At 34.8% G+C, this 15,326-nt stretch overlaps 1 protein-coding gene across 1 annotated transcript; it reads right to left on the bottom strand.

Moving 5' to 3' along the window:
- Window positions 1–924: 924 nt before the first annotated feature.
- Window positions 925–14,723, bottom strand: tpp1 (tripeptidyl peptidase I). Its single transcript, XM_028001046.1, has 13 exons — window positions 14,609–14,723; window positions 14,179–14,253; window positions 12,621–12,760; window positions 12,392–12,542; window positions 11,590–11,711; window positions 11,342–11,511; window positions 10,107–10,305; window positions 7,098–7,286; window positions 5,696–5,765; window positions 4,324–4,444; window positions 4,082–4,243; window positions 3,115–3,240; window positions 925–1,814 (listed from the first exon to the last, which is right to left on the bottom strand). The coding sequence occupies exons 1-13, from the start codon at window positions 14,617–14,619 to the stop codon at window positions 1,674–1,676; spliced, it is 1,677 nt and encodes a 558-aa protein (XP_027856847.1). The 5' UTR covers window positions 14,620–14,723; the 3' UTR covers window positions 925–1,673.
- Window positions 14,724–15,326: the final 603 nt, after the last annotated feature.

The following is a 15,326-nucleotide window of genomic DNA, read 5'->3' as shown; positions in this document are numbered from 1 at the left end:
ATAATTAAACCATTCGGGTTGAAACAACGTCCAGAAAGTTTTTAACAATTCAAAAACGCTTCATATCCATGCATGACATTAATGAAGAACATTAAAAATCAATCACTGGCTGAATGGGTTCTTTAACAGGCAGGTTAGTGTTTAAACAGGGAAAGACGGATATTTAACCACAGGTACAAAATGACATCACAGCGCTGCTCCTGTGAATAATTGTGGTTTGTTTTGTTTGGAGTAAAACGAGACACTGACAGCAACTCGATACCGACAGGGTTGAGAGTTTGCACAGGAAATCAAGTTTCATCGCAGCTGAGTTGTTTCAAATCTACAGATTAAAATATGCAAAAGAACAAAGATTTAAAGCTTATATTGCAAAGTGGATTTCCTCAGAAAATGAGAATTTTAACATTTACTGGATGATTAATTGTCCAATAAATTATTTAAATAATATTTTAAGGTTTTTCAAGTTATATATTGATAATGGTATAATTATGCAAGTTTGCCCTGAAAGACAAAACCTTTATTATTGTAAAACCCACTTAACACTGGAAGATATTTTAAAAATCCAAAATAAAAAAAACCACAAATCAATAAATAAAACCCATGCAACTAAAACACAAACAAAATCTGCACAAAACTATAAATAAAATGGATTATAAAATCTCTAAACAAAAAAATATGAATGGAAATTGAGCTCATTTTAACTTTCTTTTCTAAATTATGATTCATTGTAATTTACGAGATTAACTTTGTGAATTGAATTACCGAAATTCAGTTAATATTTATTGAGGTGCATCCATATTTTCTCCTTTTTAAAAAATGTTTTTATGCTGATAATCTCTTCATTTTGCGAGCCTGCTAGTCTTTTTGGACAGTTAAACATCAAAACTACAAAATAAATTTCAAAAACGACTCGAACATTTCTGATTAAAGTATCAAAAAATCTTTTTAATTTTTTTATTCTGGATGTTTTTCCGACACAATACAATTCAAAAATCCGTCACATTTTTATTTTAATTTATAGGAAATAAAACTCCACATATTTGATTTGTGATTTTGCAGAGTGCATTGTGGGTAAAACTGCTGAGTCATCGTCAAACCCACACATGACTCTGCATTTCTATTATCTCATGGACAGCAGAATCAAATTGAAGAACCTGTTAAGCCACAAATAGTGTTCCTGTTTTGTCTTAGTGATATGAAGGACAAACTGCATGCATTTGTTAGAATTAAAGGAAGTTAAAATAAGTCATTTTATCTGATATAATATTTGTGTTCAGTGCATTTTTCTGACCCTTATGAGTTTATCTATTCATAAACTACATTTTCTTACCATTTCTGCATAAAATTTAAAAGATCCCTGAAAATAAAAGTTGCATATTTGCCCCAAATTTGAGAAAATACTGTTTAGTAAAAATGCATTAATTGCAAATAAAAAGCAACAGCGGTAAAGCTTTAAAAATGATTCCCCGGCAGATCCAACACTAAATGGAAGAATGTGATTTTAACCCAGACTGATAGGAAACTCGAATGATGATTCATTAAAAATGGAAAAATCAGCAGCAATAATCCAAAGTATGGCCTTTCCACTGTCCTGCCTTTGGCACCAAAAACCTGACCGTTGGGTTGAGCCGGGTGCAGCAGTTCCGTTCCCAGCTCTGGCAGGTCGGTTCTGTTCACTGGGACAGCAGGGCATCCAGCAGTGCGGGGTAGTTGGGCGTCCCCCAGCCGGTGACGGGGTCCCATGATGGGGCAGCGCAGAAGCCCTGCCCCTGAACCTTCTCATCCAGGCAGCCCAGGTGACACCCTTCAGTCACCTGCAGAGAAACATGACATTCACTTTAACGTGGAGATGAAAGTTACTGACTAGAATAGACTAATGTTAATAGATAAAAGGAGATTTTCTTAAAAACTTGAGTTTTCTTTTGCATCAAGACTGCTACATTTTTCATAATATGCTAAATTTAAAAGTAAAAACATTTAATTTTAGCATTATTTTGTGTCAGCTGTATTAAATACTGACTAAATAAACAGAAACATTTAGTTTTCTCCCATTATTAAACCTTGACACAAACGAAACGCAGTAACTCACGACAGCCGTTAAAATCAGTCAACGTTTTTTCAATCATGTCACAATTTTCTCCGCTTTTCTGCCATATTATTCTCACCTTAGCAGCACAGCAGCCATTTAGAATGAGAAAGTGACGCAGCGCTAATAAAGTGAAACTATATTTAAAAACATAACCGCATAAAGGGCATCAGAATCAGTTTGGACCATTCCTCTTCACCGTTCTATAATGGCCGCCATCTTTGTTCCTACATCAACGGCTCCGCTTAAGGATTACCAGCGGCGCCCCCTGCTGGATGGCGGCCAAACTACAACACTAAACGAAGGTATGAGCCTACATTATTAGTTAATAATTGCAACAACTTTTAATCTAATAAACCATTAATTGACTAATCTAAGTTGATTAACTGTTTGCATACCTACTTCGGTGTATAATCCTGACAAAATCAACGTGGCTCCTTAAAGATAAAACTATACTATAACTTGCGTAAATAAAAAACTGTTTTAAAGTCATAATTTCTATCATCAAGAAGGAGAAACTAATAAAAAAAGTAATTGCCCCCTAACCTAATAACTTGTTGTTTCACACTTGGTCAACTAAGACCTTTAAAAAAAAGGTCTTGACTGTAAAACCATTTACAGTAAAACCATTTTGGATCTACAATAATCTTTCCAACAACAAAAAAAAACATCATATAATTAATCATATAATTGAGTAGACTAAAACAGTGAGTATTCTTTGGGGAGTTTTTTGCCTGGCCCTCTCCTAGGAAGGTTCTCCACTGTTCACAGTTTTCTCCACCATCTTTTAGCCTCCTTCGTGTTGTCAGACAGGTACTATTGAAAATTATTTTCAGATCAGGCATGCGTTTTTCTAATTAAATTGAATCTATCCTTCCAAAAATGTAGTTAATCACAAGTAGTAATTTGTGATTTACCAACAAGATAGTCTAATATTATGATGATCTGGAAACTCAAAACAAAGAATAAATGGACAAAGTTAGAATCTTGGAACTGGATTTGTTGTGAATAAAGGGCTTCAGACTCACGTCAAACAGGCCGCGTCCTTTCAGCTTGTAGAGGCGCGGGTTGAGGAAGCCGAGCGCCGGCAGGCCCTTGGACAGACGCTGGCCGTTGATGAGGGACAGCATGCCTCCAACCACAGGAGTCGATGCCTGACAGGAGCAGGAACGAAAGCTCAGAATAACTCAGAGATAAGTCAATCTGCAAACACTTTAAAAATGCTAAAAATGTGAGCTGTCTGTAAAAACAAACAGCTACTTCACAAGAGAGGCGAAAACCTCCTTTATTTAGCAGAAACTTTGATAATGTTTGGTTTAGATTAATAAATTAATCTAAAGTTGATTGATCTCATCGATCGACAATTAATTGATAAGCAGCCAATTTCTCTTGTATCGCGACGGTTGATCATCTTTTCATCTTTTATTTACAATAAAATATTATTATACATTACTATAAATTATAATACATTTTATTATAAAAGAGCATATATAATATATATTATATGTTATCATATACATTATAAAATATATTTGCCATAATACAATTTATATATTAAACATAAAATATATTTTATTAAAAAATATTGTATTATATTTTTATAAAATATAGATCATTTTATAAATAAAATATATTTTATTTAGAATATTTTGTAATAATATTTTGTCATAAAATATTTTAAAATTGTATACAATTATGTCTTATAATTTTGTGATCTGTATAAAATACTGAATAATAATCAGAAGATTTTGTTTTTCACAGATAAAACTTAAACATATTTATAAGATATAATAAAACAGTGGGCCTGGAGTAAAAACCTCTTAGGTTGCAGAATAGAAAAATAAAAATATTCGAAACACTTAATTCCCATGTTTATATCTTTTTCTATCATGTTACGATTTTTCTGCGTTATTTTCTCCTCTTTTCTGTCCGTAGTTCATGGATTGGGAGTAATTTTAATGCAATACTTTATTAATCGACGGTGGTTTGGGTTACCGAGGTTCCGGACACCCATGGGATGGGCACTCTGTTGCTGACCACCCAGTAGTTATCAGACAGGGCAGCCATGTCCGGGTAGGCCCTGCCGCTTGTATTGAAGTACGACTGAGGAGGAAGAGTCGCCGTTACGCTCTTCAGGTAACCCTCCACCGCGCTGACCTAAACATAACAGAAGCTATTAGTTACACATTTAAAGATAATAGGTCAGGTAACACAAAGTGTTTGTGCCGTTTCTGGACCTGGTAGTCGGGCATCTTGAAGACGTTGCTGAATCCTCCCCCACTGATGTAATCTGTGACTTCATAAGTTACTTTAAATGGGTTTTTAAAGGAAGTTCCTCCAACTGTGGTCACATAGGGGCTGAAAAATAAAGAACCACTTAGAAACCGTCTCGTTAACACAGCAAAAAATAAACATTTAATCACCCTTCTTACATAAACACTCAAAGTCCGTAAAGATTTTAATGTTTTGACACTTTTATTGGGAATTCATGGCACAACAGTGAAGTGAAAGAAAAATTATAGATGGTTTTATCATTTGTAGAAACAGAAATCTAAAAGGCAGTTCCAGCTTTGAACATCTAGATGTGTTTTATTTTATTTTTTCTTGAATAGCTTTAATTAGATTGAGGAGTCGACTTTGACTGGGACATTTGAACCATGGACTATAATTTGATTGAAACCACTCCATTATAGCTCTGACTATATATTCACTGAAGGGCCAAAACGATTAATCGGACTTATCGTGATGATTTGATTATTCAAAAAATCATCAATTAATTTAGTAATCGATTAATCGTCAACTGGAGAAAATAGACTCAACTAGGACAATTTCTGGAAGGAACAAAATATCCAGAACTTTAATTAAAACTGTACAAAAAATATATACATTTAGGATAAAATAAAACCTTTTTAAGTATTTTCTCCCCATGTCATAAGTATTTTTTTAAGCTCCAAATGCATCCTGTACAACAAATGAAATGGTATGTTATGATATTTTAGGTGAAAATTTTTTATTTTCTTACTTAAAAAAATTATTGAATAATTTGTTTATTTGCATCTTTTAATGTATTTCTAATATTATGTAAAAAAAAAAAAAAAAAAAGGTTTAAGTACTAAATGAAAAATCAGCAGAAAGTGCTAAAACATATCTTATCAAATTAATTAAAGAACATATTAGAGAGAAATATTTTTCTTTTCAATCAAATGCAAAATACAGATGTTTTTTGGACATTTTTGGCTCATTTGCTCCTCTGAGAATCTTGTTCTTTGAGCAATTAGCGTGTATTAACCCAGTATACTGCAGTTAATCAATTATTAAGTTAGTTGACGATTATTTCAATAATCGATTAATCATTAGGTTTCCTCTGTTACATATTCAAAGCTTGAGGTATTGTTTTCAAACCTAAAACCTCTTCAAACGTCCATTCTCTTATTTATGAAGAATTGCATTTGGACTTATTAGTTTATTTTAATTTCATAAATAAACCTTTATTTTCTGTTTGTTTCTAACATAATAATAAAACATTTCTGGTTGTAATGTGAATAAACAAATGAACAGATATTTGAATGCTTTAGTGTAAAGGTTTGATTTGAGGATTGGGAGGCCTACCTGGAGGCAGGAAAACTGGGCCTGAAGGCGTTTTCTTTCCCCAGATGTCTGCATCCAGCGCCGCTGTCGCCTGAACACAACACCAGGCTCAGATAAGGTGACAAAAAAAGCTGAACTCATAAAAAAAGTCTTTGTGTATTTCTGATGAATGGAAGTTTTTGTTCCTCACTGAGGTTTTCTGAATCATTTTTAAAAACAGGAAGTCGCAGTAATTTTACAACTAAGAGTCGCACATATCAGCCATCACATGATTGTCGACCTTATTACAACCTAAAGCTGACTAAAGGTCATGCTTTGCTGATGGTGGAGGTCAGCTTTTTTCACTGTAAAAACACAAAATATTCCCAAATACTTTTGGTTGAGTTTCTAGAGCAAATATCTTTTAGTACTAGGGATGCACCGATAGCAGATTTCTGTCAGATCGCCAAATATAAATCTTTAAAAAGCCTGACCTGCCGATTCCAATGTTGACTTATAGCACTTTTTTTGTCTGAAATGTCGCTAATCATAGCAAGAAAGTGTCTGAGTTGGTAAAATTGAGGTGATTATTGGAACTGGAAATGGGCAGAGATGATCTGTTGGACCTGTCCGTCAGTCAAACCTCTCTGACGGCGAAGCAGAAAAGGATAGTGGATGATTTTTAGACCTTGGCTAAAGTAGATAAGATCAGCTTCACATGCAAGGATCAGCCGCTCAACAATTTCCTAAAACTAAGGAAATCAGAGCCAATAACACTTACAACACTTAGAAAAAAGCCCAACTAACTGACGAGAAACTTTTCATCAAGAAATATGATCTCGTTTAAAGTCAATAATTTCTTAATATTGATGAAAAAGTAGGGATGAACAGATATGAAAATATGAGCCGATATCAATATCAGATGTTGCTGTTATGGCCAATAACTGATATTTTATGTATTCACTACTGTTTTTTTTATAGATAGAATTTTTTTTATAGAATTACTTTAAAAAAATAATAATAATAATTTTTTTGACACCTTTGGAGAAAACAAGTCCAGAAAGACTCCAACAAGTTAAAAATAAATATCGGTTGTTGTTCATCGGACCGATACAGATATGTTAAAAAATGACAAATATTGTCCCATACCGATGTTAGTGTCGATATATCGCTCATCCATATGGAAAAGTTTTTGTTCCATTGGTAAATTATTTCACCTTTCCCCCATGTTATGAGTGAATAATCAGTGGAACTAGAACTTTATTATCAATATTAAGAAACTATTGACTTAAAACAAGTCATTGCATTTAGCTGAAAAGTTACTTGCAAGTTAGTTTTATCCAATTCAAGTGTACCAAGTTATTTGTATTAGAAATAGCTTGGTAATAATTTGTTTTTTTACAGTTTTGCGAGTGTTGTTGAACATCTGTAAGCGTAAACTGACCCGAGGCGAAGAGCAGAGAAAGACCTCTGACCCCGGCCTTCATGAACTCCGTGTTAATGCGCGTCATGTAGGCGGCGGACAGGCTGTCCTCGTCGTCGCCGTAGCTGATGGTGTGAACCCAGGGCAGGTCAGACATGTTGCTGAGCAGGACCATCCACTGGAGGAAAGGTTCCTGGGTCTCATGTCGACCTGGACAGGAAGCGGGAGAGGACATAATTACACAGCAAACAAACAAACCTAGAGTTTGGTTGCAAAACATTTCCATTTGTTTCTCGATTGGTTTTACTTGTAAAGCCAAATTTGTCTTTAATTGCATTCATGTTTTCAGTTTTTAAAAATGTTTCATTTAGGCTACGAATGTCTGGATTTCCATCAGGGTTGTAATAGTTTAGTTTTATTTTGTTGCTTTTTGTCTAATTTAGTTTTAATGAGTTTTAGAGTGCTAGTTTTTATTAGTTAAATATTGTTTTGCTTAATATTTATTAGATATAGCATTAGTTTTAGTTGTTTCATGTTTTGGTTAATTTTTATATGCAAAATTAACAAAGGATTATTTATACATTGATTGAAGAATAATCAACAGAACATACTATTTTCACAAAATTTATTCAATTATCGTTGAACAACAAATGGACTCTCCCAGCATTTCCTGTCGCCATTTTACGGACTAGCGGAGCATAAAGTACCATAATTTCCCGTAAACTGCAGGGAAGAAACAAAACAATTTCACATCAGTTGAAAAGGATAATAAATAGATTCATAAACACAAAGCAAAGGATATTACATCAATAATCTAGTTCTGGTTACAGCTTCTCCCCATTAATTACCATTTTTATTTATTTCAGTTTTTGTTAATTTCAGTTAACTATAATAACCTTGTTGTTTATGACCTCTGTCCGATCTTTACATTCTGTGTGAAAAAGCTGCTAAAGTCCAAAACCTTAAAAATAGAAAGCCCCCCCAAAAAAACTGATTAAAAGCTTTAATACACATACTGTGGCTTCCTGGACAATTTTTTAATTTATCTTTTGATTCAGATTTTTGCATAGTTTGAATTGTTTTGAAGCAATTTGTATCAAATTTGTCCAGGTTGAGCAGTTTGGGGTGAATTTTAATTCATTTTAAACTGCATATATTAATTTATGTTCTTTTGTAGTTTTTTTTTAATCTTCATTTTTAGTCACAAGAGTTAAATTTCCTTCAAAATATCATTTATTGTTCTCTAAAAGCTAACGATACTTTTGCATTTACTGTAAATCTCCCAGTTACTTTCCCTATTTAGAACAACATAGGTAAGATAAGGGGAATGGTTAAAACTAACAGGTAAAGGGTTAAAAAAATGCCACAAATCAAAAATTGTGGCAATTATTTAAGTTACTAATTAAAAAAAAGAGGAAAAAATGTCAAGATTTCTATTGGAATGGAATGGAATGATAATGCAATTTTGCAACTTAAAAATATAAAAATGACCAGAATCAGGAACTTTCGATCAAAACCGACTGCCTGTTTGAAGCAAATTTCAGAAAATGTTAAAGTTAATAATGGTATTCACGAAAAAAGGTGAATACTACGGTGGCTGACAGGTGCAAATGCGCAGCAAAAGAGAAAACATGCAAACAAACAAAAAACACGCGCACAAATTAAATGCGGCAAGCAAAAAGCGAATGAAATGCAGCAAACAAAAAGAGAGACGCAAACAAAAAAGAAGACACCCCCGAATGAAATGCAGCAAACAAAAAGTGAGACGCAAACAAAAAAGAAGACACCCCCGAATGAAATGCAGCAAACAAAAAGTGAGACGCAAACAAAAAAGAAGACACCCCCGGAATGAAATGCAGCAAACAAAAAGAGAGACGCAAACAAAAAAGAAGACACCCCCGGAATGAAATGCAGCAAACAAAAAGTGAGACGCAAACAAAAAAGAAGACACCCCCGAATGAAATGCAGCAAACAAAAAGTGAGACGCAAACAAAAAAGAAGACACCCCCGGAATGAAATGCAGCAAACAAAAAGAGAGACGCAAACAAAAAAGAAGACACCCCCGGAATGAAATGCAGCAAACAAAAAGAGAGACGCAAACAAAAAAGAAGACACCCCCGGAATGAAATGCAGCAAACAAAAAGTGAGACGCAAACAAAAAAGAAGACACCCCCGAATGAAATGCAGCAAACAAAAAGTGAGACGCAAACAAAAAAGAAGACACCCCCGGAATGAAATGCAGCAAACAAAAAGAGAGACGCAAACAAAAAAGAAGACACCCCCGAATGAAATGCAGCAAACAAAAAGTGAGACGCAAACAAAAAAGAAGACACCCCCGAATGAAATGCAGCAAACAAAAAGTGAGACGCAAACAAAAAAGAAGACACCCCCGAATGAAATGCAGCAAACAAAAAGTGTTGAAAACGGAAGTGCTCCAGACCACTAGGGGGAGTCAAAGAAAATAGTATTCATTTCTATGGGACCAGATGCAAGATTCAGAGAAAGAAATTTGAAAGAAAGTAAAGGTACGTATAACTATATTTCTTTTCAGATACGCCGTCTTTTATAATATTATAGAATAACAGAATAATTTATGGGTAGCGTGATAGACTTTGTGTCAGTCATACCATTCTGGGCTCGGTCTCGATTTTCTTTGATTCCCCCTAGTGGTCTGGAGCACTTCCGTTTTCAACACTTTTTGTTTGCTGCATTTCATTCGGGGGTGTCTTCTTTTTTGTTTGCGTCTCTCTTTTTGTTTGCTGCATTTTATTCGCTTTTTGCTTGCCGCATTTAATTTGTGCGCGTGTTTTTTGTTTGTTTGCATGTTTTCTCTTTTGCTGCGCATTTGCACCTGTCGGCCACCGTAGAATACAGAATATTTTTGGCAATTTCTAAAAGAGGTATTTGTGTTTATGTGGGAAAAAATAAAGAGACTCTGTGAGGTTGAAGTATTACAGCTCTGTAAAACAAAATGGAGACGTTTTAAATGTATAATCTGAGCAGATTAGCATTTTTATTTGTTTAGCAGACCTGGATTGGTGAAGACCCATGTGGAGATGTTTGCTCCGGTGCTCATGATGTACTCCACGTCCAGGCTAGCCTCCAGGCCGGCTTTTCCTCCTCCCTGGGTGCCGACGACCCGATCCACCTCGGAGAGATGCTGGAAGGTCCCACCGAACATCAGCATGAACTCGGCCAGGTCAGCTGGGTGGTAGTACTGCTCCAGAAACTGGAGGACAGAAAAAAATTAGTTTTTCTTTTGAGTAACCCGGTTTTAAGCCTCTTGTCCAATATTATTTTTAATCACAATCTTTTGGTAAGCTAGCTGTAGCATCGCACTTTGAGCTGACGTCACGGCAAATAAACGGTCGTTTACATGCAGTCTCTAGCTGACCACAAGGGGGCGCCGGCGGACCACAGTTTGAGAAAGACTGCTCTAATTTCTAATGGCTTCATAAACAGAAATTAACTACTTCACCATATTTTTACTCAGGTAAAAGGAAAAAATAGCCAAGAAATTACTCAGAGTAAAAACGTATTAGGTAAAAAGTCTACTCCAGTAACCAATCAATTTATCATTCATTCAATATTTAAAAATTACATAATCTCCATGTAACAAATTATAAAGTTAAATGGAGATTCTGGTATTTTAAGGACCAAATGACAATAATTCATATAAGTAACAAAAATCAAACGAGCAAAAGAATATTTTCCCAAATCAGTTTCTTTCAATAAAAACTATGAAACTTTAAGAGAAACTGCAGGTGTGTGTCTGGTGAGTCTTTGGTTTAAACATGTTTGTGTTTCATTCAGTGGGTAGAAAATCCAGAAATTTTACTCAAGTAGCGATATTTCATAATAAAATTACTCAAAGTAAAAAGTACAGCATAGTAAAAATAGTACATAGTTTCTAAAAAGGTTACTCAAGTAAATGTAATTGAGTAAATGTAACTAGTTACTACCCAAATCTGACAGTTACTTTATTTTTTTGCCATCCCCTTGCTATATTACACATTGCTTCATGATATTTCTGATTATTTTTTTATTAGAAAATGATGTACATAAAAAAAAAAAAAAAGAAAAACATCAGATGAGACAACATGAAACATTTGTTGATCTTTTTGCTCTTCCAATGTTCTTTTGTAGATTGATTTGTTGTGGCTAAAGGCTGTTGATTGTGTCTCTGTTTCCACCAATGAGGAAAAGAATAAAAAAAATAAAGTAAAAATAGAAGGAAAGTGAGAAAGGCTTAATCGGCTCCCAACCTGAGCGACGGCCTGGCTGTTGTTCTCAGCTGATCCCACGTCCGTCGCCGTCAGGTTGTAGCGAGTTCTCAGAACGGCTGGCGTCACGCCGAGGTGAACCCCCGCCTTGGAGCGCGGCCGCTTCCTGTTAGCGTCCTTCCCTTTAGGCGGGACACGATGAAGGCCTCCGACTACAGAAGAGCAAAACAAGATATCAGAACCAATCCGGACCTGAAAACATTGCAGTTTAGAAACGAGCAAAATCTCACCAAAATCCAGATGTTCGTGAACCTCATCATGGACTGAATACGGACTGGAAGATCTCACGATGGAGCGACCGTCTCTGACGTAACGGTGAAATCTACTTCCAGGAAGAAGAGCCTCTGCAACCCTTAATACAAAATAAAAAAAAATAAATAAAGAAAAAAAAATCCTGTTAAACTCACTACCATAATCAAAATGAACAGGTGTGCAGCAAAGAAAATATTTTTTATTCTTTGACAAGCTCTAGAGTTTCAGATTAAGAAACCAGATTTAAAACAGGAAAAAGATAACTTGAATAAATACAAAGAGTAGTTGTAAATAATTGAATCAACCAAACCAGGGCTGAAATGATTAATCGCGATTAATAGATTATTGAAATAATCGTCAACTAATTTAGAAATTGATTAATCGTTAACTGGCGTAAAGGGACTCAAAATAAAGGCTATTTGCTGAAAGAACAACATATTCAGAGCAGTAATTAAGTCAAAACTGTACAACATTTTTCTTGCTAAAAGTTAGTCGTAAGTTTGTTTTGTCTGGAATCTAGACCAAAAACACTTGGTAAGATTTTGTGTTTTTAAAGTGTTTTGTGGGAAGCTGCCATTTTATTAGATTCAATCGGCTCTAATCTCTGCAGATTACAGCTCACAGTTTCACCATGTTCACTGCAAAGACAGGAACTTCCTCACATGATGAAAGCAGAACCTTTTCACAGAAGTTGCAAAACCGCAGAAGTACGAGTATCTGTGTCGCCTCCCAAGCGAGTGAATAAAGTAAAGTAAAGCAGATGAGAGCAGATGTGCTTACTCTGCAGTCATGCTGCACTGTAAAAAGTCCTGAGTGCGAACCGTCCGGCAGTTTGAAATCCCGTGAGTCTGCAGCCAGCGATGCACCACCTTCTGGGTCAGCGCAGATGGACGAACCAGAGAGGAAACTTCCTGCAGACTCAGGTGCTTTCCTGCAGAGGACAGAGCATTTCTCTGTCACTTAGAGACAGAATCAGGTCCAACGTTTGTTTAAAAGCCTCATTGCCTACCGTACTGAGGTGAGTCGGGGTCCGACACCCGTCTGAGCGTTTCTTCCAGAAGGTCGACGTTCTGCTGCTTCAGGGCAAAGGTCAACTCCAGCTGCTCTGAAGGATCCACCTGACCTGCTTGGGTCCAGTCCTGCGGGAGTCTAAAAAATAATAATTTAGGATTTAATATCTGACATCAATAAATACGTTGATATCTTCGCTTTGACTGTTTATGGCAGGCCATTTTAACATATAATCAGCGTTTCCTGACTATTCCAGGTATAGAAATGCATTTTGACAAGACAGGACCACATTTTGACTATCCTGAATGGTAATTTAATCAAGTAAGTTTATTTTTATAGCACATTTCAGCAACAAGGCAGTTCAAAGTGCTTTACATAATAAAAACACACACAAAAAAACAGAGTCACAGAAGACACCACACTGCAAAAACACAAAATCTTACCAAGTAATTATGGTCTAGTTTCTATCGCAAATATCTTATTACACTTAAAATAAGGGGGGAAAAAAACAACTTACAAGCAACTTTTCAGCAAGATATAAGAGCTTGTTTTAAGTCAATAATTTGTTGTTCCACTAGCAGATTATTTCACTTAAATTATGGGAAAATTGTTTTGTTATAAGTGAAAAAAAAAACCTGCTAATAGAATAAAAAATGTTATCAATATATGTTGTGCTATAAGTTTAAGTGCTTAGCTGAACAGGTTTTTCCTGAAAGTGAGATTTTAGCACCAATGCAACCAGCTGGATCTATAAAGGTTATGGTAAAGTTTTAAAATAGTAAAAAATTACAACACTTGTTCTTGAACGGTGAGCATTAAATCCAGTTTATGGAGTTTTGCGATCACTATGAAATTGCTAATTCCAAAACAATGACACATTAATGAGCTGAGAGGATAAAACTTTAATAAAAGCAGCAGACCTGCTAACCCTGCTTTAATAAACACAGAAATACACAAATGACTTTAAAGACCATAGGAAATAAAATAATGCACGAGAACAGACTTCTTTTCAAATATATTGTTACCAAGATGTAATTTTTAATTTAAAAAAAAGTAATTGCAAATGTAGAGAAATCCTCTCATGGAAGAAATATAGTTTCAGTAAAATGTTTCAGATTTTTTTTTAGACATTGAATTTTTTTTTTTACAGTTTTTTTTCTCCTGTGCAACAAAAACAAATATAATCATCTGGTGGACTCTAGACACCTTCTAACTGTTTGTCACGTGATCAAAGGATCGTGATTTGATTGGCTAAAAGCCACCGCGCCACTCGCTCACTCGATCTAGTGTCGATTGCTTTGGCCTGGTGGACCAAACTTATGCAGGTGAAGTTTGGCTGGCGAATTTAAAGTAAAAAAAAAAAAATACAATAATAAAGTTGTAAAACTGCAGAGTGTAAATATTAAAATTTAACGCACAAAGCAGAATAAAAAAAGTTCTTAGACTATATTTCCTCCATATTCTTCAAATACAAATAAATCCTAACTGACCTAAAAATCATCATTATTAGTTTTAAGTAATAAAATTAGAAAGTGATGGGATAACAGTTTCCTTACATGACATTTTGGTCATATTCGAGGAACCCGCTGGAGACCAACGAGCCGAACAACAGAGGCACGAAGAAGGGGAATCTGTTGGAGAAAAACAAAATTAAATGGAGCTTTTCATTATAATCACACCCGGAAGTTTGAAGTAAACACGCTGAAGGAAAATTGTGTTTGTTATCAGACATTCTTTTTACATCTGCTGCTGTACTTTAATATCTGTTTCTAACAGGAATTGTTCATTTATAGAAACTCCGTTTATAAGCATTTCATCTTCTACCACAAAGACACATTTCAGCTCCAACCTGCGGCGGCAGCGTTCAATCTGGGTCACATTACAAAAATAAAAACAAACAATCGCGCCTCAGTTTCACCGAATCCCCTCAACTGTAGTTAAGTTATGAAATATATTTTTAAAAAGTCAGAAGTTACGAGCACTTACATTGTGTTCATGGTGTCCTTGGCTGCTCCTGTTGTTTGAAGTCAGCTTGTGTCCTCTTTAATGAGCGGCTATACAGAGTACAGTCACGTGACGCGGTTCCACGTGACTGCTGACGTTTCGTTTTTCAAAATATTTTTATCTTTTTCCTATCGTTTGCATTCCCGATGAAAGATAACACAAATCGATATTTTTTTCTCTTTTTTATTTTATTTTTTTACATTTGAGCGTTATAAAATAAAATATTAAATAGTTTGCAATTAATTATATTCTGTAAAGGATTTTTTTTTCATGAATTAGCATTTGCTATTTTTGGGGTTGGTATCCATGTGATTTTTTTCTTTTTACAAAATTTTCCATAAATAATTTTATTTTGAAGCTTAAAATGTGAAAATGTTTTTTAAGATACATTTTCTATAAATATTTATAACAGAGATATTTATTTGTGGCTCTAAATGACTGCTTTATGTTTGTTCTTAAAAAAAAAAGTTGAATTAGGCTATGAAGGTTACAGATCCCTGACCAAACTCAGTGGATTTAAGTTACATCATCCAGTGTTTATGAATACAGCATTTTTTTACACAATGAAGGCAAGAAAAAGTGTTTTATGCTAGATAAAAACAGAAAGAAACTTTTAAAAAGAATCAAATAGGATCAAGAAACGAATCAAATCAAGGCAAGGACTTCAGTTGAATACACGTAAACAGATAAATTATTACTG

The sequence above is a fragment of the Xiphophorus couchianus genome, chromosome 19, assembly GCF_001444195.1.
Source record: "Xiphophorus couchianus chromosome 19, X_couchianus-1.0, whole genome shotgun sequence".
NCBI lineage: Eukaryota > Metazoa > Chordata > Actinopteri > Cyprinodontiformes > Poeciliidae > Xiphophorus > Xiphophorus couchianus.
This window is presented reverse-complemented; position numbering and strand designations above follow the sequence as displayed.

What these genes read in the sequence shown, in the direction of transcription:
- tpp1 (XM_028001046.1), bottom strand. An exon ending in GAATATGACCAAAATGTCAT is followed by an intron (nt 12,761 to 14,178) that starts GTAAGGAAACTG and finishes ATTATTTTTTAG; the next exon opens with ACTCCCGCAGGACTGGACCC. An exon ending in TTCTCTGCTCTTCGCCTCGG is followed by an intron (nt 5,766 to 7,097) that starts GTCAGTTTACGC and finishes TGTTGTGTTCAG; the next exon opens with GCGACAGCGGCGCTGGATGC.